This window comes from Saccopteryx leptura, chromosome 2 (genome assembly GCF_036850995.1).
Source record: "Saccopteryx leptura isolate mSacLep1 chromosome 2, mSacLep1_pri_phased_curated, whole genome shotgun sequence".
Classification (NCBI taxonomy): domain Eukaryota; kingdom Metazoa; phylum Chordata; class Mammalia; order Chiroptera; family Emballonuridae; genus Saccopteryx; species Saccopteryx leptura.
Window position 1 is genome coordinate 369703966 of NC_089504.1, and position 27454 is coordinate 369731419.

Here is a 27454-nt window from a genome sequence, read left to right on the forward strand (position 1 = left end):
CTCCCATCATCTACATAAAGAGTGACAGAGGACAAGGAACAAAATGCTTCTCTGATTGTGTTGAGAGCCTTAAATCTACCCTCCCTTTCACTTAAGCAGGACTCTGGACAAAGTCAATGGGAATCATATTTGTATAACTAAGGGCAGAGCTGAACCCATAGAGACTGGAGAATAGCTTAACATATAACTTATTCCACTGCCAACTCTGAGTTTTGGAAAAAAAAAGAAGACAGAAATTGAGTCCTGAGGCCAATCTGCATGAGCATCTTAGTCACGGGCCTCTGAATCACAGGCCGAATGTCCCTGGCATAAAACCCGGCTCATTTTTACAGTGGGAGAGTCTTCTCAGGACTGCTGTAGCACCACAGTTACCAGCATCACATTGCCAAGTTCAAACTGACCCACCCAATTTTGAGGAGCCTCAGAGGCCCCGACTCAGCTGCAAACAAAGAACTGGCTAAGGCATCGTCGGCTCTATGTGCAGGCCAAGGGTCTCTGAGGGTCAGTGGGAACAAGCACCGGGGGACCGAGGTCAGCTGTGGCCTGTGATGGGGAGCTCTGGCCCTGCTGAAACCACTGCTGAGTTTCGGTCTGGACCCCATTCTGTTTCAACTATCAGGGTGGTGTGAGCGAGGGGGCTCACCTCTCTGAATCTGAAAACGAAGCCATGTAGATTCATTTGGTGTGGTAGAAATGGCAGGAGTTTAGAAAGCAAATCACTTAAATTCAGGAAGTTCAGGAACTTCAGCTCTGTCATTTATGAGCTTTATGACCTTGGACAAGTAACTTCATAGCACTTCCATTTTGACATCGTAAAACAAGGATAATAACACTTCTTACAGAGTTTGGAAGAATTATGAGTAATGCTATGTATGCAACACCCTGTTGGGCAAGAAGAAATTCACTAAGAACTGATTTCATTCATTCATTGATTCATTCAACAAATATTTATGGATGCTTCGAAAGTGTCGGGACATTGTAAGTGGCGGGGATACAGTGATTTATCTGATAGGCAGCATCCTTCCCTGTGCCACTCACATTTTCTCTCTACTGAAGAGTTCAGTCCATGTTCTGTGACTCTGGGGGCAGACCTGGGCTCATCTCCGCCAGCATTAACCCGTGAGTTCCTTGAGGGTGGAGACCAACTCTACTTCTGCTTCCTATGTGTATGCGGTAGGTGCTCAATGTTTGGGGTTGAATTAAGTTACGTACAACGTGAAACACTGCAGGCTCCATCTACACATCTAACACAGCCTGGCTTTACCTGACGAGCTTCCTCAGGCTGCTCATCTCTTCAGGTTCCAAGTGTCGGCTTCCTACCCTTTTTTGTGGTGCTCGCCACTACCTCCCTTTCCTGTCTGTACCTCTCCGACTCCCTTATCCCTGCACTGCAGTCAAATAACCTTTTCAATACATTTCTTCAATTGACTTTAGAAGTGTGGCATGTGCTGGAGGTCACCTTAGCCGGACCTTTCTTCTGGTACAGCAATGCCCTTAATGCCGTCTCTCTCGCATTATTACTGAGTCTCCCGCGAAGACGGTCATGGACGGCAGCCTGGCTGCCTAACAAGGCCACCTGCTTCATTTCAAAGAGTTTTCATTCTTGAAGGTTCTTTCTCCCACCTTCTTGTCGTTTCATTAAAGGAGTATTTGCTGACCCCCTACTGTGTGCCAGACACTATATCCAGAACTAGAGACACAGAAATGATCCTGACAGTGTCCCCCCCGCAGTGGCAGATGGAGGAGTCCAGGACTTGTCGATTAGGGTTCTGTCTTTAATTTTTGTATTTGAGGGCAGTTTTTTGTTCATTCTAAGTCAGCTTTCTTCAAATACGGTCCTTGGACCACTGGAATGAGAATTACCTGGAAGTTCTGTTTGTAATTTCCTGGGCTCCTCCTGGGATTGATGAATCGAATCTCCACATATCATATCTAGGAATTGGAGTCAATGGGGTCTGCAATTTAAACAAGCACCCCGGGGAATTCTCATGCACAATAAAGCTGAAGAATCCCAATGTTTTGCCTTCCCTGCCCAAACTGTGTCAAGCTCCTCCCCCTTCTTCATATTACATAATTCGCCCCTCTCCCAGCCTTCTGCAGGGGCCCTGTTTGTCCATGGCTAAGTTGTGCTGTCGGGGTGGAACACGATTACCCGGAGGTAGTCACATCTGCAGAGAGTAGTGGGCTTGCTAGCATTCCTAATATGAATACAATGCTTTCTACTGAGGAAGCCAGAGTCCATTACTTGTAACCATGTCACACTGTTAGTTCATACTGAGATTTCAATAAATAAAACTCCTTCAATTAAGACTCTAAGAATGCACCTGACAGAGGAAGATTTGTTTATCAAATTTGTGAGTAATACAAAGGAGAGACAGGTTATAAAACTGTAATACTAATTTTTTTTCTTAAATGAGATGTTAGCATGACTTTGCAAGCCCAAGGTGGCTTGTAGTGATCATGTTGACTTTCTGGGTATTTACAAATTATCAAATTAACCCTTTGAGTAGTATGAATGTTCATGCATGTCCTCGTGCTTCCTGACCATCCAGAGTACAATTGTGCATGTACATTAAAAAGAGGTAAATGTATGTTCTTCTTGGTTCCATAAATTGGTTATCAAACAAACATGATTTTAAGTTAATAAAACTGTAACTGGAACTAACTTCATTTTTTGAAAAAAAAAAACCCCACAAAACTCACTCCTGGGGGTCAGCAAGCATGAAAAAAACTCACTGCTCAAAGAGTTAATCTCTTGCAGACATTTTTCTTGGAGTTCTATAGAAAGTCTACCTATCCACTATTTCCAGAATGTACTGTCATCTGCTCCTCCATTTTTAAAAATCATGGCATTGTCCTAGACTCTCTTATTTTCCAATATTTTTTGACTACCGTTCACTCAGGAGGGTCCTAGGATTATATCTTCAAATTGTTTCAATATCCTGCAAGGCTAGTTTTCTTGGGCATAATAACCAGATTTGTTTTAAACACTCATCATCAGAAGCAGCATGATAGCTAACATTTATTGAATTTTTTTTAAGGTTTCAGATATCGAATGTTTTACTTGCATCGAATTTACTTGCATCAATTTTGGCAAACATATATATGATTTGCATATACTTGTTATTTCTCCTTTACCAAAAGGTTAACTGAGCTAAGAGTGATTACTACTGGCACAGGCTGATTAAGTGGCAGAGGTGGTGTTTAATCCCTGACCCCAGCGACTCTAAACCACTACCCTCATATAGTCTCTTACCGTCATACCACCGCTCTCAGGTTTTAACCCTCTCTCAATCAAGTTTATTCTCCCTCAAACATAAAAAACATGAAAGCATTATAGAGAAAACAGTACAACAGAGAGGTTTAGATGGTCTCTGTAACTGATTGGTGAGCTCATTTCTCAAGGAGAACTGTCCCATTCCTTGGAGCTTAAAAGTCTCCTTTTTGTTGTTTCTCATCATTCTCTTTTTCCTCTTTTTTGCAAGCTTGGCTCATTCTGGGACTTTATGTCATCTGCTACCTTTCTTATAGGTCCTTCCTCCTTTCTTGTCCCACCTTGAGTCAGGTGCCCTGTCTCCCATCCTTTTCAGATGATATTTTACAACCTGAGCTTCTTGGAGTAGCCACGTTGGTATCTTTCGATGCCGTTCCTATACATCTTCCTCAGGAGAATCCATATTGTACTGTCAAAGCCAGTTTTGTTTTGAAAGCTCCCACCTTTCTGGAGACACCTTTTGTTTTGATTTATATCTTTCTTTCCAAGGATTTCAGCGGTAGTCCTACAGCCTAGCACAGGTGTCTGGCCATGCCCAGTCTCCTGTTTTTATTATCATTCCTAAGGGTGCTATTTATTTTCTTCATGGTTGCAATTTCATTCATTCATTTATTCATGCATGCATGCTTTCAGTAAACATGTACTGAATGACTATTATGTGCTTGTCTGTATCACCAAGAGGTTTATGCTTCTTTGGCATCAGGCCTGACACATATTGGGTATTTAATAATTATTTGTTGAAATCGTAAAAACTAGTTAGATTTGAACCTAGAATGGCAGAATTCCTCACTGATTTTTTTCCCAGTTCTCTGTGTGATCAAGCTGGCCTATACGGCAATTAAAAAATGTCACACTCTGCTCTTAGCAGGACTAGCCTTCCAGCCAACACCTGGGGCGCTGAGGGCCCCTGCTGTGGCTGTACTGCATCCTGTGCCAGTTTGTACTTTGTATTAGGAAAGAGCACTCATATTCGGTGTACTGCCTAGGCAGAGCCATCACCCCAGTTTATTTTTTCTTTGGATCCTCACTCAGATTCTGCCCACCATGCTTCCTGCCCGCAGAGTGTGGACTTCTGTACCACAGCCACACTTCCTTGATGCTCAGTCTACTGACAGACATCTTCCCCACAGACGGACCCACTCAAAAGTGCCTCCTACCAAGCCTGTGACATCAAGCCCAGGGGACAATTGTTAACACCAGGAGGTATTATATTTTGATGTTACCTTAATTTATTATTATACACTGTGTATAGGTAATGAATTAGCATTCTTTCAGCATGGCTCTGTCTCTCTTTTCAATGTTTTGTTTGAAGGGTTACTACGTACTTCCTCCTCCATGGGCATTCTTTCTGTGTCATGCCTGCCATCTTCTCAGAGGTGCATGTTCTTAATTCTTCCCTCAAACTTAACTTTAAATTACAGGGAGTTTGGTTTATTCCAGCCATATGTCTGGAATATCTGTAACCCACCCAATTCTTTCCTTTCCCTGTCCCCTGCAACTGTATCCTAAAGGAAAGCACCATGGCCATCCGCTACCCATTATTACTTCTCCTGTCCAACATAAGATTTGCAGTCATTGGCTGGAAGCTCCCTGATTTCCGGGTCTGTGCCGTCGGTGGCTTCAGAGTCCCTGGGACCATGCCACCCTGAGTAGATTGTCTTTCTTCTCTCCTGTTTCTTCTGCGCATGCCTTTTCCTCTGTATAAAGAAACCTTTCCTTCCCCTGAGCTCCCTCCCTGTCCCCATGCTATTGCTGTCCATTGTCTTCGCTAACTTCAGCTCATCCTTGGAGTTCTGCTTCCTGGAGCAAGTTCCCGGCTATGTGCTCTCTCTACCAGGTGGGTCAGCACATCTTCAGTCTCCCACCACAGAGATAACTCCACAGATCTGCCCTTGGCTCCCCTTTCTGCACTCTAATTGTTAGTTTTTCTATCTGTCTTCCCTTCCATGTCCTGAGCTCCTGGACACATCAGGATGCACAAGGGTTTACCTGCCTTTCTGCAAGTGTGGCCTACTTTCTGGTTGATGCTGAGGGGTTTACTAGAGGTGGGAACACTATTTCAGGGAGACAAGAGTGAATGCACAGCTCTCAAACAAAACTGAACTCCCTGAACACAGTTAAGGGCACAAACTTTCAGACAAGCAGCTATGAAGGACATAGAGTCCAAATTCACCCGGAACAAAAGACCCATCTACAAGCATTGTGCATCACCCGGAAAGCACGCTCTTTGTGTGCCATTGTCAATGGTCCATGGACCACATCTGCTTTTGGACAGTGCAGGAGGAGAGAGAGGAAGAGAGAAATGAATAGAAATGAGAGAATGCATTTCATTTATTTATTTATTTTACATATAAATCAGCTAATCTGTTTAACATTCATATTAAAGTTGTAATCACCTTTGCACACATTAAAATACAAACTAGCACAAGTAATAGGCCTTAAGAACAACATTACAATAGCTATTAACACATAACAGCTACCTTATCAACTTACAACCTCGCTATAAAATAATAACTGCATCCAGGATTGATTGAAGGAAATGCATTCTCCCTGAGCAGTGGAGCCTGACGGAGGCTGGCTGACCAAGAGGCAGCCCCAGGGAGCCAGGAGGGAGGGACGCAGGGGGACTCAGAGGCCTGAGCCTGTACTTTGGCTCCATATCCACTGGAGATAGGCTCTGGGGCAGATAGCCTGGGTTTCTCCACCTTTCTGAGACTCAGTTTCTCATCTGCACAATGGAAATAAGGATCTTTTCCTCACCGTGTTTTTATGGAGAATGAATTGAGATCACACGAAAGCACCTGGTATATGTAGCCGGTGCTTAATAAATGTTGGTGTCCTTTCAAGGCAGGGAGGCACCAGAGGGGAAAGAGCCACACAGAACACTCAGGGGACAGGTCAGCTCTATGCTCCACTGTGTCCTTTCCACTCATTCCTTGCACTGACTTATGAAACATCTGTTGAGTACTGTTACAGATGACCAGATGATGTTAAAAATGTTAGAACAAGAGTCTCTCTCTGTATGGAAGTCACAATGGAGTTGGTAAGATGTCGTATATGCAGCAAGCTGGGCAGGGTCGAATACACGATACAATACAACACATACATCAAGTTGAGGGAGGACGAACAAGGAGGGGCTGGGAACTGGGAACAGAAAGTAACTTCATGGGAGACGTGATGATTGAGCCAAGCCTTGAAATATAGAGTATTTTAGTAAATAATGAGGAAATAACATATTAGGCTGAGGAGATAACATAAGGAAAGACATGAAGGCATGGTATATCCAGAAAATATCAAACAAAAATTTTTTTGGCTGATGCTCGGAGAGCAAGGAGGGCTGGAGAGAAGATGATACTGACAGAGAGTGGATCTCAGGTTTCAGTGTACTCTCAGTGTGGCAGGATGCTGTGGACCTCCAGGTGGAGGCACGTGGGCTCTGTGTTACAGGCACAGCCTGGCCATGGACGTGGCTGACATGGGAAGAGTAAATCTGACTTGTGTTCTAGGAAGATACAGGCACCTGAATTGCGATGATGATAAGGGCTAACTTTGGGGAAAATGAGGAACTCGACAGGATACTCTAACAGTCTGGAAGGAAATGGTGAGGATAAGTAGAGCAATAGAGACAAACTAAAGAGACAGGATAGATAAACTCTGTGGTGACAACAGCACTGATTGGATATGGGAGGTGAGAAAGAGGCTGGTGCTGACTCGGGTTTCAGAGCAGGTATTGGGAAGCGGAGGGACCCTTTCCTGAGATTGGGACCGCAACAGGGAATAAAATGATTTGGTTTCCAGATTGTTGCATAGAAGGCACAATGGGGTATATGTGAGAGCCTCATGGAATAGAAAACTAAATGATGCACAAGTATATTTTCATTAGTGCTGGCTCTCATAATTAGCCCCCAGAATGGGTCCTAGGAGTATAAACTTGGGACTAACCAAGATTCAGTTAGGATAAAATAAAATAATTTGGGAGATTACTTAGAAACATTGATTCCTAGTACTTCAGTAATGAATGATGTTATATTTAGAGCTCTAAACAATGAACTACAGTTAACCCAATTTAAATTGCTACAAAGTGCTATTCTTATGTGATGAGCCTATATATTTTAGGACTAAGTTATAGAGATTTGGAGTCTGTACCACAGGTCAATCCGTTAGGAGAAGCTGTTACCCTGCTCTCTGGACAAAGAGAGGCATGATGACCAGTTTAACCCCAGTGGGGCTTTCTTATGTTTACAAGCCATCCTATCTTTTCTATTCTTAGCGTGTTTAGGCTAGGCCCATGCAGGCTACAGATGTTAACCCTGCTGTGCTCCAGTGATCAGTATCAGGGAATTTCCTATGGGAGCCGGAGCCATCAGCCCCACTGAAAGCACATTGACTACTTGCTATTATTCTATAAGAAAACAACCAGGAGGTGTTATAGGTGCTACAGCACTCCAGGAAGAGGAGAGTCCAGCACTTTCCTTGATCACTGAGGAAGAGCTACACATACCTGTACCTGTCTGGTTGAAACGTGACTTCACCCCTTCCTACTCGTTCTGTGATGGAGAGGCAGTTAGGTTTTTCTCAATGTGGGGAAACAGCTTGTCCTTCACGGCATTGTTGAAACTGTGTCTGGATGTCTGAGGAGACCACACGCCATGCACGCTGGAGGGCTGTTTGCAGTGCACCCCTCAGTGGAGCAGGTTCCAGGCTTGGTGCCCAGGAGCTGTGGGGGAGGTCTCTAGCTCTGCTGCAGGGGGCATCCCCTGGCCTGGGCGGTGCCCGGGGTGCTGGTGCCCAAGGAGGTTTCTGAGCTTCTGCACCACACACGCCCTGGCTGGGGACTCTGCCAGGGCTGGCAGCTTTTAAACACCTCATTAATATTCAAATCTATTCAAGTCATTTCAATTTAAATTCTATGCATATTATCAAATAGAACAAAATGCAAATATATACAAATTCATCCATATGAAGAAATAAATAGGGGGAGCTGTGCATAATGGGATTATAATCACTCTCATGCTTGTCTCTACTTTCACTCCCCAGAGCACCGAGGCCTGGAGCTGGTCATGATGCGCCCGAGACTGCTTAGCAGCAACGTAACCTTTCCTGGACTTGGCCTCTTCCAGGGTTGAACATTTTCTCTTATAAAGATGCTACTATTGTCCACTGATTGCATCCCTCACTGGGCTTCCAAGGCACAGTTGCAGTGGATTTTCAGGGTGAGTGTGGGGTGGGAATCAGAGGTCCGTCTGGGGCCTCACATTTTGCCATCTCTGGAGGCCAGGGTGGGGCTGGAACAGGGACCGCCCCTTGGGTCCTCACCGTGCATCTAACAGTGCCACGCCCTCTATGGAGTCTTGATGCACCTGGTGGTAGGGTAGGCAGAGAGGGGTTAAGATCCCTAATTTCTTAAGTCTTCTTTAACCTGAGGGTGACTTTGCAAAGCCTTTAAAGTACATTAACTGAATCCCAAGGCCTAAATGGTCCAGAGTGGGATTGAATGTTATCATCACAGACACTCTCCTTTGCTCTAGCGAGTGGATGACATGCACACTCATCCTTGAGCCTGCAATCCACGTTCACTGACATGCACCATTCATACCCACTCCCTGTGCCTCCATCCCAGCTGGGTCGTCAGTCAGAGCCCAGAAGGCTCGGAGGCAAAGAGAGAAAATCACACTCAGGCCACAACCCTCCGACCCTGCAGCACATCACACCGAGGAAAGCGGGACCCGTTTGCCCTTTGTGTAACACACTGTGGTTTTCTGTTTCGTTTCGATCACAGCAAGGACAGGAGGAGGCTGAGCTATATGGTGTTTTAAAGGCGAGTTCCCATACTCCATACTAATGAAGCCAGAGTAAAATCACTATTAAGAATCATTTAGCAAGGTTTAACTACGGACTCCAGTGGCTGTTCCCGGGTTTCTCCCCTCTGGGATCCCAGTGATAGTGGCATCTGGTAGTAGCTCCATTGATTCATGTGAGCATAATTGATACCAAGTCACAGTATAATATTATAATAACCACTTCATACTCACGCCTTTTACCTGATAACCCCAAAGTACTTTATAAATATAAACAAGAGGAAGATTATTCTCTCTAATTTATAGGTGGGAGACCGAGCCACAGATTTCTGACACAGGGAGGTGGATAGAAATGCCTACATTTTACTCTGTAGGTGGGAGGGGCTGCCAGTTCCTTTTGTCCCTGCTCCTTGTGGCAGGCAGAATAATGAGCCCCAAAGATGTCCATGTCCTGATCCTTCAAAACTTACCTTATAAGACAAAAAGGACTTTAAAGATGTGATGATGCTGAGAGATCCTGAGAAGAGAGGTGACCCTGGATTTTCTGGGTGGGCCTGACATCATCATAAGAACTCTCACAAGGGAAGCACAGGAGGAGGGTCAGTTTAGCAGCAGTAGATGCGATGGCAGAAGCAAGAGGTTGGAGTGATGCGAGAAAGGGGCCACTAGCCAAGGGAAACAGGTGGCAGCCAGAGGAGGCAAGGGAACAGGAGCCTCCAGGAAGAATGAGCCCTGCCCCTACCTTGACCGAACCCAGGGAAACTCCTTTTAGACTTTCGGCCTCCAGGAATGTACTGTAACACATTTGTGTTGTTTTAAGATGCTAAAGTTTGTAAGAATTTGTGCACCAGCCTTAGGAAACTAATAAAGTGTCCCGACAGCCTTTCTCAACTGTGGTTTCTCTTCTGAATCAGGGAACCCAGAAAATAATAGGAGTAACTAGTGTTTCCCTTCCCTCAGGGATAGCACATAACTAGCATCATGTTGGGTACCTAGGAAATAAGTTAATTGGTTAATACAATGGAAGCTTTGCAGGCATTCGAGTTTACTTCTCTTGGCGGACCCTGCTGAGAAAGGTGGCCTGGCCACACTGGCTCCTGCAGAGGCCACACGGAATCTCGCCTGGGAGGCTGGTGATGCTGAGCAGGTCTGCTCTGACCTTGGGCACCAGGCACCAGCTCAGCACATCTGGAAGCACGGAAATGGATGGTTGCCGGTGCCTGCCCCCCTCTGCCTAACACCCTCATAATGATTCAAGCACTCCTTTGTGGTAACAGTGTTGTGAGGCAGGTGGGAGAGGACAGTTGAGGCCCTTTTGCATATAAGGGCCTTGCCCAGAGCCATGTCAAGGCACAGGGCAGAGAAGATGACCTCCTGGTCTCTAGCCTATGGCTTGTGTCACAGGTCTAAAGGGTAAGAAGATGTGCTGGGTGCTCTGGACCTCCAGAAAGTTCTAGAATGACGCCTCATTGTGGGAAGGGGCATGGCCAACACAACAGCGGTGGACTGTTTGCTATGGGAGCAGCTTCCAGGCCACTGCCAGGCACTATGAAGTCGTTCCTCTAACGGAACCACTGTATTCTCTTTAGGATGCCCATTTATAAGAGAGAGCACCAGTCAAGAGCAGTTTACCCCAGCCTCTGTACAGAGATCCTTGTTCCTGAGTGGGAACCAGTCATCACTACTTTGCCAGGTGCCCTGCCCACACGCCCCTGGCAAGTTGCTACCCAATCCCCTAAAGGGTGTGGGTACCCCATCGTGCTCCGGTGATGAACTCTCTAAGTACATATTCTGTGGGGGCAGGAACCCAGAGGAGGCATGGAGGGGAGGGGAAACCACTGGGCTTGGATTCAGAACTCCTGGGTTTTCATGTTGACATTCACATTTACCACCTGCGTGACCTTAGAAAGGCCATTTAACACCATGGTGTCATTTTCCTGATTTTTTAACTTTAGGGTGAGAGATGATCATAAAAAAGGTGAGAAGGTTCTGGGAACCGCAGAGTACTACATAACTCTGGGAAAGATTAAATTATTACCACCTTTCCCCAAGGGATACTGGTGCCCAGAGGCACTCTAGGTGCAGAACGCAATGACATACAATGGAGTGCATTCTCTGGCCAAGCACTCGCCTGGGTCAGCGGGTGAGGTGCCAGGCACAGCGGGGAGAAGCCCGAGTCATGGACACGGTCCAGTCTTTCCCCATCTAAGAAGCACTGTTCATGTGTCGACAGTGTACCCAGGTGCCACAGAGGGACTGATGAACCAGGTCACAGGACCAGCCCCTCCTTCCAGGATCGCATAAACTGCAGGGACAGCAGGTAGGAAAAGCCACATTGACATCTGGTGACAGCACTGCAAAGGGTTTCCACAAAGGGCTACAGAAGAAGGGAAAGGGCACTTCCATTTGCCTGGGAGGAGGGAGGTCAGGGAAACTTCCTCCAGGAGGCAAAGGGAGCTGGCCTTAGGGTAGCAGTTAGAGCAACATGGTGGGGAAGGAGGGCCTTCCACGGGGCAGGAGGCTGGTGAGAAGGCGGGAGGCCGAGCAGAGAGCAGCGCGGAGAGTCAGAGCTCAGCGGGCCACAGTGCAGGCGAGTGTGAGTGTGGGGAGGAGAGAGGCCAGACCTCCGGCCTGAGGATCTGTGTCCTGTGGGTGTTGGGAAGCCATCAAAGGAACCCACAGCCATCTGATGACAGGGCCTCTGTGCCTGAATATGGCAAACTACCTCATGGATACACGACTGACGAAACTTCGAAACCTTCAGTGTGTGAACCGGGCGCCTTCATGGCCCCATCTGGCTCGGGTCAGAGCTGCTCTGAACACCCTGTCTCCCACATTCATCACAGCTGTTCAGTCTGTCTGTCCCTCCGTCTCTCCCATCTAGCCTGACAGCCACATGCTCCTGTGTCTCTTTCCCCCTTCCTCTCTGCTACCACCGTGGATTCATTCAAACACCTGGGAGGGAGCACCTCGTGGACAAGCAGCCCAGGTGCCTCTAAATCTGGCACTGGCTCCGCCCTTCTCTCCCCGCCCTGCTGCGTTCATCAGCTTGGGCAGTAGGTTCCCACTGGTGGTTTTGGATGAAGAAAGAGGCCCAGAGCCCTATCAATGAGAGTACCTCTTTTTATGAATTGAAAAATAAATGGCAGTAAGCAGCTAGCAGGTCCCAGTTCACAATGAAGTAAATATCAATATCTGTGGTTGTATTGACATGAAGATTTCTTAAAACCAGAACAAGAATTCTTGGGATACACTATTGTATACATTCTATGCAAAGCAGAAAAGCCAGCCTTCACGGCCCCAGCCTCTCTGGTGGGCAGTACTGACTCTAGAATGAACATTCTAAAGGACCAGAGGCAGAAAGCCCATGGCTTCTAACTCCACCTTCCCTGTAAGCACAGGTGACCCCATGGCTCTCCTGGGGTGGGCAGGGCTCAGAGACACATGGGAAAAATGATTCTTGGAGTTCTTGGTTGTGCGGAAGGCACTGAAGTCAGAGACAGGCCGGCAAAGCCACCATGTCCCTAACGATATGTTCTCAACTTCATCACGTTTGGTTCCCTCTGCTTACGACCCATGGTGACCTCTGAGTTAATCCTCACTGTGCGAGTCACCCTAGGACAATATGATAAAACTCTAGGGGCAGCTCCCATGAGTCACCCCAAATCCTCTTGTTAACAACTGCTCTCGGACCCCTTGTACAGCCCTAGTCAATGTGAGAAATACAAGTTGGCCCTTGGACAACAAAGGTTAGAACTGTGGGAATCCACTTACACATGTGATTTGTGTTTTTTCAATGAACACCTGTACCGTTTTGGACCCATGGTTGGAGGCTGCAGATGCAGAGGGCTGACAGAATGCACGATTCTGCGTGCCGGTTTATATCGGTCCCTTGAGTATCTGCAGATTTTGGTGTCCATGGGGGGTTCTGGAACCCATCTCCCATGGATACCTAGGACCAGTTAGGTTTTGGGGGAGTCAAAACTTATACTCTGATTTTTGACACCCTGGGGGTACTCCTAACCTCCACACTGTTCAAGGGGCAACTATACACATGGAAATGAGGCCACAGTGGGGGTGGGGGAGGGTAGAGTGAATGCAGATCCCCATTCTAGAACACACACTCACCCGCGAAGCTTGTCTTCTATCTCTGGGCAAGTCTCTACCAAGGAATTGTTAGAATTATATTTATAGCTTCTTGATATTTCCTGAGAGGGAAACTGTGACCCGCCAGGCCCCACACACTGCTGCCTGGTGGACAAACATTCTGAACCCATTCAATTAAAGGAGCATAATGGCTTGGTGCAAAGGATATTCACATTGGCATTAGAAAATACTTTTTTCATTTCATGTAGTTGCAGCAGCCCTTAAGAAAGGTATCAACATTCGTGTCCTGGCTTGGGTAAATGTTTAAGGCAGACAACATAACATAAGAAAACTAAAACAGTTGAACTTAGAAAATACTGTAGCATTGTATACTTTTATTCTCCTGGGCAAGACTTCCATGGTATAAATCTTAGAAAATAAGTGCCCATTGATAAGGAGAGGAAGGTGTTCATTCCCCATTATTATCAGCAGGAGAACGAGGAGGGGAGAAATATAAATACATTGTTCTGGATGGTAGTTCTTGATTATGATCAGCTCAGCATCTGATTGCTTTTACCTACTTATAAAGTATAGATTCTATCGGTGAAGACCACTGCCCTGGTTTGCTGGAGAGATCCCAAAGCAAAGCTCATACCAGAGAAATGGCAGCCACGTGGATCTGGAGCCCTGGCAATGCTGACAAAGCGCTGTGGATATAATCGATTGTGTCCCACTCAAGGGCTCAGGCTGTGGAATAAAAGGAAGGATTTCTGTGTCTTTCATGCGGTGATCTATCTGCCTTGCATTCTTCCTCTTATTCCTCTGATTCCATCTAAAGGAGCTTTGAAAACTTCAAAGAACTTTGATGTTTTGCTAGTTTATCATAAGGGTCCATCTTAAAGCAATATGATTTGAGCATGGCCCAGGTAGGTACATGCCATCTTCAGAACTGATTTCTGACACAAGTTAAGATGTACCAGCTGGAGCCAAAGCAAGGAGCATTGGAGGCTGAACGGCATTCAAACTCCTCTATATTTCACGAGTCTTTTTATTTCTCCCTAACGACCATTATTAATCATTTCAGAGCCATGTGGTCCCCTGACATTCTTACTATTCTGGACTTGACAAAAAGGCGGGTTTTGATGTCCTGGAATGCCTCTTCATGTGCAGTAGCTGTTCTTACAGCAGCGGCGAGCACCAGGCAGCCTTTCTCCGAGCAGAAGAAGGTTTATTTTTTTAATCCACTGAAGGAAAGTCGGATGTTACTGCATTCTGGTTAGGAAATCAGCATTTGGTTTTCAAAATGTTAAGCTAAGCTGAAGCTGGGCTGCAGAGGGAGAGAGTAGTCACTAGCCAGTAGCAAAACTTCACAGATCCTTATTATGCCTTTGTGGAAGGAAGGAGTTTTATTTGTTTGTTCGTTTTTTTGTTTTCAATTTTTATCAGCTCTTCTTCCCAAGCCCTACAAATCATAAGGAGAAGGACCTTAGGCCAAGGCAGGGTTTCTGTGACTCCCTAAAAGTCACACAGTTGTCAAAGCACCTCTGTGATCAAATTCCTTCTGAAGGGACAGGCAGCATACGAGTGTTTGAGTGGCAGTTCTTTCACTTACCTGTGGTGTAACCTTCAGGCAAGTTACGAAATCTAAGCCTCAGTAGTTGTCATCTGCATATGGGTATGACAGCCCTGCTTTATCAGGTTGCTGTGAGAATTAAATAACTGAGCAAAAACTTGGCCATAGGCCCCAACCACGCTTCATCATGATTGGCTCCAATTCAGTGACCACAAGATGTAGCAGCAGCAGAGAGAAACATGAGACCACTATAGGTTTGGATTCTTTTCTATTCTCACAGTCCCCCCTTCCCCGTACAACTTCCTTCTGAGGGGTCCCTAAACACGAAGGGAGTCATGTTTGTGACAGCAGGGAGGGGAGCGGGCGGCCAAATCCAGGGGTCAGGAGGCAGCAGGGCCAAGGGCACTGCCATGCTGGTATAACGTCTCTTCACATGAGGAAGAGACCTAGCTCTATTATTTTTAGCAAATCCCCAAGTTATGCAGTTTGAGCTTTCTTTTCAGACCCTTGGAACATCAAATCTGCAACTTCAGATAAGGTTTTTCAAACCTTATGCAAAAAGTTGCTTCTCTGACATGAGCTGCTCAAGATGTCACCTGCCCTTTGCCAGTGGAACTATTAGTGACGGAAGTGGCCAGGACAACCCCACCTTCTCCCCAGCTCCGCCGCACTCCCCTCACCCCCGGGGAGCAGACAGTGTGCGGATGGACTGGCAGCTGGCAGCTCACCCCGCTCCCGAGAAAGTAGCAGGGAACAGTGACGGTGAGTCAGACGTGGCGGGTGCTCGGGTGCTCGAGCCAACGTTGTCTAAGACTCCCACTGGTGACCAGAAAGGAATGGACAGTCAAACCATGCCTAGTGACATCAGGCCACACACAAGTGGCCAGCTCCACCAGCCACGGAGGCCACAGAGAGAAGACGAGGGGTCACCTGCTCCAGCGGTGGCCTCGCTGTCCTCCATTCCCTACCCCGTTATGTTTGTTTATGCTGCGCATGGGCCGAGCCTGGCCTGGGGTCTTCGATCCATTTTCCTTTTCATTCTCAAAAGGTGGAGAAGGCAAGCTGCCACCTCTTAGCAGATACAGAAAAATGGAAGGAGTTCTTGGGGCCAAGAACCCCCCCCCCCCCCCCGTTCCCTCCGGCAGACGCAGGGCACTGGCTCCCGGGCCGCTTCAGCATCAAGATGCGCTTTCAAACCCTCAGCCACGGCTCGTGGGGCCTGTTTCTGTCCACGGGTGACAATAGTAGCACCTCTTCTGCCTGCCCAGGAGATCAGGAATAATGAGTTCTTTTAGCATCAATTTGTTTTGCTTTTTCAGCATGAGAAAGGAGCAGCAGCAGAAATATTGGCTCCCGAATCATTAAAGGGGCAAACACCTTGGGAGGGGCAGTGGGTTGAGGCCTGGGAGTGGGCTTGCTGGGGGCACAGGGGACTGGTGGCCGCAGGCAGCTGCCCTTCTATGGAGGACGCCCCATTCACCACCCACAGGAGGGACATCACGGTGGGGAAACGCCTTGCCGCAGGGCGACCGGCTCTGCTAGCTGAGCTTTCTCTCACTTGCCCCCTTTGTAGCTCTCTCAGGCCCCTGGAGCACTTTAATTTTAACCACCTACCTCCTGGCACTCTGCACAGGTACCCTTAACACCCTGTCCTCACATCCATCTGAAAGAGGAGAAAGGGACCGAGCCTCCTGTGGGAACTGCTGCCATCCAAAAGGCCCGCTCCTCCCTCCCTTGCCCCTGTCTCATGGGCTCAGGCACCCACTAGCGAGCCCAGCTTCCTTCCTGGACCTCTGGTGGGCAGTTCACTCCTGGGCTTTGCAAGCGCTGCTGCTGCCACCATCAGGCAGATGTAGGAATTGCAGTCTCTACCTGGCTTCATCTCCAAAAACATTTTGCCAGCTCCTACCTGACGTGGTCCCAAGAAAAAAACAGGCTCTCTCTTCCCAGTGGTCCCTTCCATGGTGCAGGGTCCTGCCGTGCAGCTCCCTGATGCAATGGGACTCCCAGTGATTGGGGGGTAGACCTCAGCTTCTTTAAGTGAGGTGTGAAAAAGTGTGGGTTCTAGGCCATGGAGAACAAAGCCACCTGCAGATTAATTGGCAGTTTCCCTTTGTCAACCAGGGCGGTAAGGCAGGGAAGGGTGGCAGTTGCTTTCTGTGAGGAGCTTTGGATGGGTTTCCAGGAGCAAGCTCTACATTTCTGTCTCCTGAGTGCCTGCATGATGAGCAACCAGGCCCCAGTGTCACTCTGAAGCTGTCATAGCTCCTAGCATTGCCAAGGGTGACAGGTGGACTGTCACACAGCACCACAGCAGAGTCACCTGTGACATGTGCAGGTGACTGACAGAAATGGGAACTGACAGGCATTAAAGAACAGAAGGACGTGATTGTTTCTTGCTGAAACCGAGGCGTGGGTGGCTTGCCAGGGGATGTTTCTCTTGGCCGTATTCCTGGTGACCCAACAGTCACTCAGAGCCCGACTCAGAGCCGTGACTTCCTACAGGGAAAGACCACACTCTCAATGGAGGGTTTCTCTCCTCCGCCCTCCTGAGGGCCCTCTCCACACCTGCATGTGGTGTTGTCGGGAGAGCCGCCTTCTTCCTTCATTAGTCCCCATGTTTCCGTCCATCACTCTGGTACTCATTCATAGCCTCCCCAAAAATGGATTATTTCATCAAAGAAGAAAAGTCCCTGCCTTTGTCCTTTCCCCCCCCCTTCAGAACAGCCACAGAAGCAGCTACCAAAGCTATGTCTTCTTTTTGCTTTTCATCCCAAAAGGATGACCTGTCATTTCTCTGGGCAGGAGTGGCCCGTAAACCTCGTGCCCTCTAGGTAAAACTGAAACCAGAAAGATGAAGGAATCCATTGAGGAAGTCTGGAATGAAGAAGAGACAGAGCTACAATGTAGGGCCATCGTTCAAAGGCCAGCTCCTCAGTTTTCACATGGAACCACTGAACCCCTCTTCTGTGCCTAGACATTGGGGACTCCTGCACATTATAAGAACATGACTCAGCTTGTGTTGTGGCTGAGCATTTGCTCATGCATTTCTAGTGCTGATGACTGGAGCAGCTGGATCTATCAGCCGCCAGGGAAGCACCAGGCACACAACGAGTGAACCAGCCTGGGACTGACTTTAGTCAGGTAATGTAGCCTTTCTGAGGGTGTGGCCATGACAAGAGACACCTCGCATTGCTACCATGGTGATGGAATGGAGTAGTGCTGTGACACACTGCGTTGTGAAGCTTCATCCATTGCTAATTATCATCATGATAAGAGCACGCTATTGCCACCACTGCTACAACAGCAAGCTGGACCCAGAGGTCCATAGCCCATCATCTACCTTCTAAGACTTTATTACCCAAAATGAATAGCTTGTTCCTAATAGACAATATTTAGGAAATCTTAGAATTGGAGAGGATTTGGGTATCACATAGTCTACTCTCCAACTCATGACTGACTCTTCCATTCTAGATGGCCTGGATTCCACTCTTAGTTTTTTAGCAATGGGAGACTTTTCAGTGGGCCAGCCTCAGACAATAGAGTTAGATAGTGAGTCTTAGAAATGTCACTATTTCTTGCAGAACAAGGGAGGTTTCTGCCTCACTATTGAGCTTGTCCTGCTGGGGAAATGAAAACAGGCCAAAGAGGGGGACACAAGGGTAGATCTGATGATGTGCTTTACTCTAGAATGAAAGGTTAGTTGGCACTGGAGACTTGTAAACATGTCTAACATCTGAGTAGAAGAACCACTTAGCTTGGAACCTCATTTTCTCCAAAGCCAGTCTAGCTTAGCTTCCTCTTGAGAACAGAAAAGAAATCATCAGCAAAGTGCTCCTGGGCATCCCTTGCTTGTCTCATCTTTATTCTGGTCTTGTTTTATGGTACCGCTCATCTTCCATGTTAGGCTGTCTCCATCTCTGGCTAATCTTCCGGGGGCCCTAGAAACTGGCAAATCCCATTTCTCAGCGATTCCGTCTGACTAGCGGTGCAGTGTGGACTCAGCCATGCCTGCCCTGTCTGCTGCATGCTCTCCTCCACATTCTTACCAAACACATCACCCTCAGTATATCCTTCCTGCCACCCTCCCTGCCTCCCCTCTGGAATGCGGTTATGGGCAGCTTCTCCGCATATGCTCCATCGTTCATGGTTCCATCCTCTACATAAGAGGCATGAAGAAAGATGAGCTGGAAGGATTGAATATATTTTCATTCAAGTCTGTATGTGAAACACAGGGAATAACAAGAATAAATAACATGTTGATCCTTCTTTTGGGCTGGGGGCTCCATGGAACTCTCGGTATAGAGAGGACTAAACCCATAAACTCCTAATAGTGTTTTTGAAGAGTAGACTTTATTCTGCCAACCCATCCTTATAACATTTAGCACAGAATCCGCCACCATTCACAAGCTGGGCTTTCCCGTCCCAAGCCTCCTCTCTGACCTTCTCCATCACGCTACCAGTCCGGGCACCCACAGGGCCCATGGCTCCCAAACATGTCACACTCTGTCCTGTCCTCCTGCTTCTGCGCACATTCTAAGGGACGGCCTGAAACAGCATTCGTGCTTCATCGGGAGAACTCCTAGACATCTTTTAAACTCAAGTCATTTCCTCTGGGCAGCCTTTTCCAACGCCTTCACCCATTCCAGCTGCTCTCTGGACACTCTGACTTCTCTGAGCCCATCGGACTGTAACCACGAGTCAAGGTGTCTGCCTCACCGGACTGCCAACAGCTCCCTGGGACAGAAATATGCTCTTAGATAGTTCTGCATCAAAAGCCCCTGGCAGAGTGCCTACTACACATAGGCCCACGGGGAGTGCTGGCCAGGAGGCCAAGGGCTCAGCGCCAGTGTCATAAAACACTGTGGGATCACAGGAGAGGTAATACATGTGGCTTCTGAGACACAGACCCAGGAAGCAGCTGGAGAAAAGAGTGGAAAAGTGAAAACGATATTCTACTTTCACTGCTGCAACTTCAGTGTCTGATTTCAAATTCCTGTCTTCTAGGCCGAAGTTAGAACGTGAACTTGCAACAACTGTCTAATGAACATAGACTAAGTAGGCAGACTACCCACATAACTCAACCTTTTAAAAGGACTCAAACATCCTTTTAATACGACATACATATGCCATGGCAGTGTTAGTTTCAATGATCAGAAAACGTCTTCAGGTAAATCTAAACCACTTTTCCCAGGAGGAGACCAGTGCTGGGTGGAAGGTTAGGATGAGAGTTCACTTCCCCTGTGAGTAGAATGGCTGATCTGTCTTAAGTTCTGGACACCACTACACTTCAGCAGTAAGTGGGGTGTGTGTGTGTGTAGAGTGGGCTTACAGGTGGAAGGAGGCTGGAGAGCAGGCAACAGGAAGCTTCTAGAAAAGCCCTGTGATGGCATGTGGGCAGACTGGCTACACTTGGCTACTTATCTGCCTTTATTTCCATGAAGAAGACAGGGGAGTGGCCACGCCCAGCCAGGGCAGCCACAGAAGGCTGCTAGGGGCAGGACTCCCCACACTGGCCTCCTCTGCCACGACTTTCCCTCGTTACCAGTGTACCCAGAGAAAGCTGACATTTCTCCAGTCCCCTCGTGGTGTTGGCTGTGTATACTCGTGGAAGCACTGTATGCTTACGGAAGACATTTGTTTCCAAGCAGCTTCTGCTAAATTGCAGTGATATAAAGGAAACACTTACCCAATATTGACATTTACTAACTTGTAGAAGTATACAGCCAGAAGAGTCATTCTTAACATTTGGAGAAAAGGAAAAGGAAAAAAGCCTAACATTTGGTCCCCGCTCCTTCCGTGGGTTAGAAGCGGAGAGCTAATGAAAGGTACCGTGGACTGTGGTGGTGGAGGCCATCCCTCCATGCAGCAGTGTGGACTGAGAGAGCCGGGAAGGCTGTGGTGGTGGAAGCCGTCCCTCCACGCAGCAGTGTGGACTGAGAGAGCCGGGAAGGCTGTGGTGGTGGAGGCCGTCCCTCCACGCAGCAGTGTGGACTGAGAGAGCCGGGAAGGCTGTGGTGGTGGAGGCCGTCCCTCCACGCAGCAGTGTGGACTGAGAGAGCCGGGAAGGCTGTGGTGGTGGAGGCCGTCCCTCCACGCAGCAGTGTGGACTGAGAGAGCGGGAAGGCTGTGGTGGTGGAGGCCGTCCCTCCACGCAGCAGTGTGGACTGAGAGAGCGGGGAAGGCTGTGGTGGTGGAGGCCGTCCCTCCACGCAGCAGTGTGGACTGAGAGAGCGGGGAAGGCTGCAGGCCCACCAGGCTTCAACCCCAAGCTCTGGCAAAAAGGAGGACACAGTGTTCCCTGCGTAAGTGTGAGAGAAGTAGTCCTGTGATTTATAAGGAGCCTACTTCTTATTTGACATGCACACCTAACTGGGTAGCTCCCGGCTTTCCCCTGGGAAAATAAAATGGCTGTGCAATGACATAGGGAGCAATACTGTGTCTCAACGCAGCATGCTCTCTGCATTGCCCCTAACTGGAGATAAGATCCCACCCTCCTTGGAACACAGGGCGCAGCTGTTACAATCTAGGTGCCGGGAACGGGCTGGCTTTGCGCCTCACTCCCCTGTGGAGTGATGGCAGAGATGTGCTATGAAAGCCGAGGGAAGAGACACCCCAGAGCAGTTGCTCCAGCTGGCCCCTGCTCTGTGAATGCTGGGCTGTCCCCTGGTCTTGAGGGAAGGTTGGGTCTCAATCACTCTGTTGCAAGTCAGGGGCGCTGAGGGGTGAGAGTCCGAGTCTGATTCTTGCACGCCAGTGATTTCTCTGGCCTTCTGTACTAATGAATCAGTGTCCCTGGTCCCAGGCACATGAGGAGGGACCTCACTGTTTTTAGGTCGACCCTGATTAAAGTGTTGGCACTGGTTTTTTATCCAAAAGTCATCTCCACATCTTACAAGGATAAAGACAGTAGACGGAAAAATGACACCTACGACCATATACCCTGCTCCCCACCCCCACACACATAGAGACCCTACCATAAAAACTCTAGGCTCTCCTCCCCTATCACAGGCAATTTTCTTTTCCTTGTTGATGTTTCCAAAACAGTTTATCTTTTTATCTCCTTGGAAGAAAAGTACTCTGCAAATCAAAGGTATCATTAGTATTGTTATTATTTTGCTATTGAAATCTCTTGAATTCACTCCGGATTATTCATGTACTTTTTTGGGTATGCAATATAATGCCTCCCAAGTCACCCCCACTGGGCTGAACAAAAAAGAAAAATTGCATCTTCAGGCTTAATCCCCTGCTCCACCCCGTCTCCTGCTGGCCCTGGCTCCTATCAACACAGGCACACCAGGCAAAGCTGCTCCGTGGTCCCGTGCCTGGCTCACTGCTGCCATGCTCCCAGCTTGGTCCTCCTTTGTAGCTCGAGAGGGAGGCCCTGCAGTGCCCTCTAAGTGCAGTGTGAAGGTGTTAACTCCACTCCACGCTTCTCTTCCCCTGGGGAGTCTCTCTTCCCTCCACAATTGGTCTGGCTAGCAACCGAGAACTCCCTGCTGGGCAGCAGACACTGTGACCACCTCCATGCCCAACAGATACACCCCAGTGTTCTTCAGCCAGCAAATTTGAGAAAGAAATGGTCCCACACCCTTGGCAGCTGTGCATTGACCTCCCAGCTCAAAAGAAGCAATTCTTTCTCCTCCAGGCAAGACGTCATACCACTTGGGGTGCCAGGGGAGAGCATCACACTTATTACTTGCCTCTTCTTTTGTTTCATGACATTTCTGGGTAAGGGATCAATGTTTCCAAAGTTGCTGCTCACTTCCAATATCCTTTTCTAATGCCTTCTCAGCTGTCCCCACAGGGTCCCCTTTGTGCTTTTGGCTGCTTCTGAGGTGCTCATGCTATATTCTCGTCCACCACCTCTGCCAAGGGAGCCTGTGCAAGTTAAGCCTCTTGCATTGCTCTTCCCTTCCCACGCTTCGTGTCATCCCCTGGGCTCCCCTCACCCTGGCCAACTCCCTGCTCCCACATGCTAATTTTGCCTCCTATCTGCTTTATGCTCTTCCATTCCCTGGGAGATTCGCATCACCATAGACCTCTGCTCCCCAAGTGGACATCTGAGAGCCCCTGTTGGTGATTCTTGCCGGCAAGTCAGGGGAGATAGCTGCTTAGATTCTTCCCAAAGAGTAGATGACACCCCAGCTGAATCCTCAACTCAGAAACATCATTGCACATAAATGCAACTTCTCACTTCCACCCCAACGCGCCCAGAGCAGCATGACGCACAGGTAAACCAACAAAAGATCGGACCTCACCAGAATTGGAAGGTTCAGACTCATAAAGTTATTAGGCAGGACAGGACACTGGGAACACCAGAACCAAAGAGTGGGGAAGGCGCCTTTCCTAGAGCGTCTCAAGTAAAAGGCACCAAGCTTGTGTCGCCGCACTTTCCACGGACTCTCAGAACTTGAGATCAGTGGGCAGCAGCAGGGAACCGTCAGTCCATTATTCCTCCGAAGCTACTTAATGTGGATGTGCAGGCGGATGGGATGGGTCGTGAAGATGAAGGAGGGCACGGAAAGAAATCGTTGTGGGCAAACTGAAATGGTAAAGGGAAAAAATAGAGCCAGTTCTAAGTTTATGGATGACAAGAGAATCGATTCCTTTTCACCCCGGGGCAGAACATGCCTCTTCTCTGCAGGAGGCAAATTGTGCTGTGACATTATCCCTCTCTGTACAAAGCATGCGGTCCTGACAGCTGAGGGAGAAGGCATCCCCAGCAAGAGGAAGGCCACAAGCAGCTCCCGGGCGGCTCTCCATCCATCTCCTTGTGAGGAGCCAGGCCCAGGCAGGCCGGCAGACGACCTGGAGGAGTGCCTCTTGGCCTTTCTACTGACACCTTAGGAAAGATAAATAAATACTCAATCTCCACCTACACGATAAGCCACAACTTTAAAAGAATAAGTGCACAGCACTGCACTGAAATTAATTATACCTTAAAACCTCAATTTCATTCTCTAAAGAGTTATGAAAAAAAAGTAAAGGTGAATAAATATTTGACAAATGAGGAAAGTCAGGATGATTGAAAGGGATTGGAAGAATTCACCTAGATGTTCTGCCGTTGAAGTCACCAGGGCGCTGTTTGGCGCCCTTGCTCTATGTGGGAACTAAGACAACCGAGAGCAGGAAGCGTGAGCACTGTGTTTCCAGAAACCCCAAGATGACATGCAGGTTTCCACTGTGATAGGTGTCGCGCAGCAGATGGCGGGATCACCAGAGTGCCAGCTATGGCCCTAAATAGAAGCCTGGACATTTGTTTTCTCTGAGTGGAGGGCCATCCCTGAGCCTCTGCTCATTTCCTTGGAAAGCATCCCAGGAGGAAGAGCACATGGACGTGGAGGGGATCGGATGGTGGCTCTGTGGGGAATGGGGCGGGGACCAGCCTCAGCCAGAGGGATGACAGCTGGAGCCATCTAGAGCCTGTGGGCTAGCCCTCTCAGGACCCGCTGAAAGTGGATACGCTCTCTCCAGTAATGGGAAATGCATGGCACCAGGTAGCGGACGGGCACAGTATGTGAGCTGAGCGTGCAGAGCCCTCTGGGGAATTCACAATACTCAAAAGAACAACTACATTCAAGTAAATGTCCACGGAACAAGTAAAAAGATATTTGATTGCAATGAAGTCCAAAAAACATCCCCCCATTTGACGTTTAATTCCTACAGTCAAATGTTGTCTATTCATTAGACATGGAACCTACAGTGTCCAGTGAAGTGGGGTATTCTGAATGACTGGGTCCACTTTGGTCTCAGCATCTTTCTTTAGACCTGTTTTGAATCCCTGTGCATCTACCATCTGATAGGGTAGCAGTGTTGGCCAAGCTGAGTGCACTACAGGGGAACAGGGAACTGTGAATTGCATAACGCTGTGGTTTCTGCCTAGTGCCCTGAGGGCTCAGGGTGGATGGAACAGCATTTAACCCCCATCAGTAAATATTTAAGGATTCAAATGAGGCAGTCAAGAAATAGCATCTTAGAAAAGAATACTCAAAGTAGAAGATGCACTCTGATGATTCAGACAGCCAGAGAGGCACTTAGACACCTACAGGCTTCTTATGCCAATCTCTGTTGATGTGTTGCTGAGAAACACAAACCGCTGATGAAAACGTGCCCTGGTCTAGTGAACTGTGCATAGGGTGATGGGCAGATCCTCCTCTCAGGGATTCCACATGCAACTTCCTGAGTGTACTGAGAAGAGGCACAGGAGAACGAGAGTGAATGTGTGTGTGTTTGCGTAGATGTGTGCCCATAAGCAAGTGCACACACATTCAAGAAAGAGGGTAATCTCACAAATGGTAATATAACAAAGCTCTTTATACTACTGTTCTGCGATACTTCTTACTCATTCAGCCTGAAAACTCTGGGGAAGGCAATTTATCTTCTTGCTGCTGTAGGGAGCCCTTGTGAGGTGCACAGAGCCCCATGAATGTGTGTGTATGTGTTTGTGCACACTATAATTACACACAGGCACTGGCATAACATACTCATGTGGGAGAAGCACCCCTCAGGTTTAATCAGGATGGTCATAAGCAACATTTGATGAGGGGATATCTCCCGGGACCACAGTGCCAGAGGAAGAGGTGAAGAAGGAGGCTGGGGTTTTGCATGCATGGGCTTCTCCCTGCCGGAAAGAAAGGGAGTCACACTGATTGCTGGCAGAGCCAGTCACCCATGGTGATGCTCTGCTTTCTCAAAAACTTTCACCCTTCATTTAATCCACAGATGGACCTGCTCTGTTGTGGGTTTTTCTGAGAGAGTCCCGTCCCTTGCAGAGCTATGCTGGCTGGCACAAATGCTGCCTCTGATGGCAGACCGGCACTGGCATTCAGGAAGAGTGGGAAGGAGTCCATTTACGTGGCATCTTTGAACTCAATTCCACAGGTGACTCTTGATGCATTTGGCTAGGTAGGTACTCACAATCCCTCTCCCCAGTTTCCCTCCCTTGGCGCTGCCAGCCCCTGCCGCCGCGTGGCAGGGAGCCCAGAGGAGGCAAAGTTCTTTCCTGAACATCCACCAGCTCCTGTGCCCCTGCTAGGCTGCCGAAAAGAAACAATCATCACCAGGGGCGAAATTCCATTTTATACCCTGAATACAGTGCTGCGGAGAACTCAGAATTCATTCTTACTCAGAGAACTCGATTAAATTCAATGAAAGTCTTCACAAGCTTTTCCCCAGCACTGCAAATTACCCCCACGGTACATTCGGTAATCGCAGCCCCTTTTGCAAGTGTGCAACACACTCGCTTTTGAATACACTCACACAAGTCAAACCTTTTTCTAGCTAAAAATCCACCTAAACAAAGCTCTCCTTCCCTACTCGCTCTCTCTCCAGCCTGGGTCTGAAGGAGAAAAGGCGCCCAGAGAAGTTCAGGGCGGCACAGCCACAGCGAGACCGCCTCATTAACATACCGGCAGCATAAAGGACTCATTTGCATTGGAGAGTTTGAGCTAGATGTTGACAAGTGAGAGGAGAAAGTCACCTCCCCCCAATACTCCTTCCTTCCAAAGGAAAATAAACAGTAGCATTTTGTTGCATTTTCAAAGGCAACGGAGCAATGCCAGTGCATCTAGACCCGGGCAGAGAGGCGCATCCATCAGCCGAGTTTCCGAAGCCTCCCACCTTCCGCCCTCTGCCTCCCGCGCCCGGCAGCTCCGCCACTTTCCCTGCAACTCCAGCAGCCTGGGTCCTACCTTGACTGAAGAGGAAGAAGCAGACGAGGAGCAGGTGGAGCTGGGAAGGTTTCATTCCTCGGCGCGGCGAGGGCGAGCCGGCGGCAACTTGGGCTCGCAGTGAGTTTCTCCTGCTCGGCTCGCGGGGCTCAGCCTGCGCCGCGGTCCTTGCCGGGTCGCCCACCAGCCGCCTGTCTGACCCTCCCCGGGGCCTTCGGCTCTTGTGCCTCCGATCTCCGCAGCCAGTCGGCACAAGTGGCCTGTCTCTAGCCGCTTCGCGAAGCCGGGGTCGTCAGCAGCGTCCTCTCTCGGAGCACATCCATCTCCGCTCCGGCCTCCCGGGCGCACAGCTTCCTCCGGGCTCCTCCCACCGCCAGCGAGCGAGCGAGCGAGGGACCAGTGACAGAAGGGCTCCTTTCACTGGAGCTGGATAGGAGAGAGGGAGGGGACACGGGTCGTAATTAAAGAGGAAACACTTGGCAAAGGAGATCTATGCAAAACGGAGGGGGGGGGTGTTTCTGTTATTTCTCCCTCCCCCACCCCTAATAGGGGGAGATTCAACTCTTGTCACCATTAATGACCAAAAAGCATCTTGAACAGCTTAGTGGAGCGGTGACTTTCTCTCCACCGGGTCCAATATTGTTTAATGGGAGTGAAGTTAAGAATGACTATATGCATGTGCACACATTGCAACATGCATGCCTCTCCTTGCTCAAAGGGCTGGAAACTCGGCTGAAAGGGGAAAAGGGAGAGGCAAGAGGGAAGAGCCACCTCTTTCCCCAGAAAGGACCTGGCCAGTGTGTGCAGCGGGAGTCTCAGAGTTGGGGAAAAGACAAACATGCTCTGCATTTTTGAGACTTTCCTAGAAGGGGCAGGTAGATGATAAAACCTAAACGGCAGACCTTAGTGTGCTTTGTGCTACTCCTAGAAGACAAAATGAAGGAACTAGGGGAAACCAGGTAGATTGGTGACACATGCCTATTTACTATTGCCCTGATTTGTGTATTTCCTGCCAAGGGTAAGGGAGCAGCCTGTCTTTGCTTTTGCAGCT

General features: G+C 48.5%; 1 protein-coding gene across 2 annotated transcripts in view; it reads right to left on the bottom strand.

Moving 5' to 3' along the window:
* KIRREL3 (kirre like nephrin family adhesion molecule 3) overlaps window positions 1-26784 on the bottom strand; it is a 546205-nt gene extending 519421 nt beyond the window's left edge. For both annotated transcript variants that reach the window (XM_066365207.1, XM_066365206.1), the window contains exon 1: window positions 26425-26784. In XM_066365207.1, coding sequence (XP_066221304.1) covers window positions 26425-26479 — 55 coding nt within the window. In that variant the 5' untranslated portion in view covers window positions 26480-26784. The remainder of the gene's footprint in view (window positions 1-26424) is intronic.
* Window positions 26785-27454: the final 670 nt, after the last annotated feature.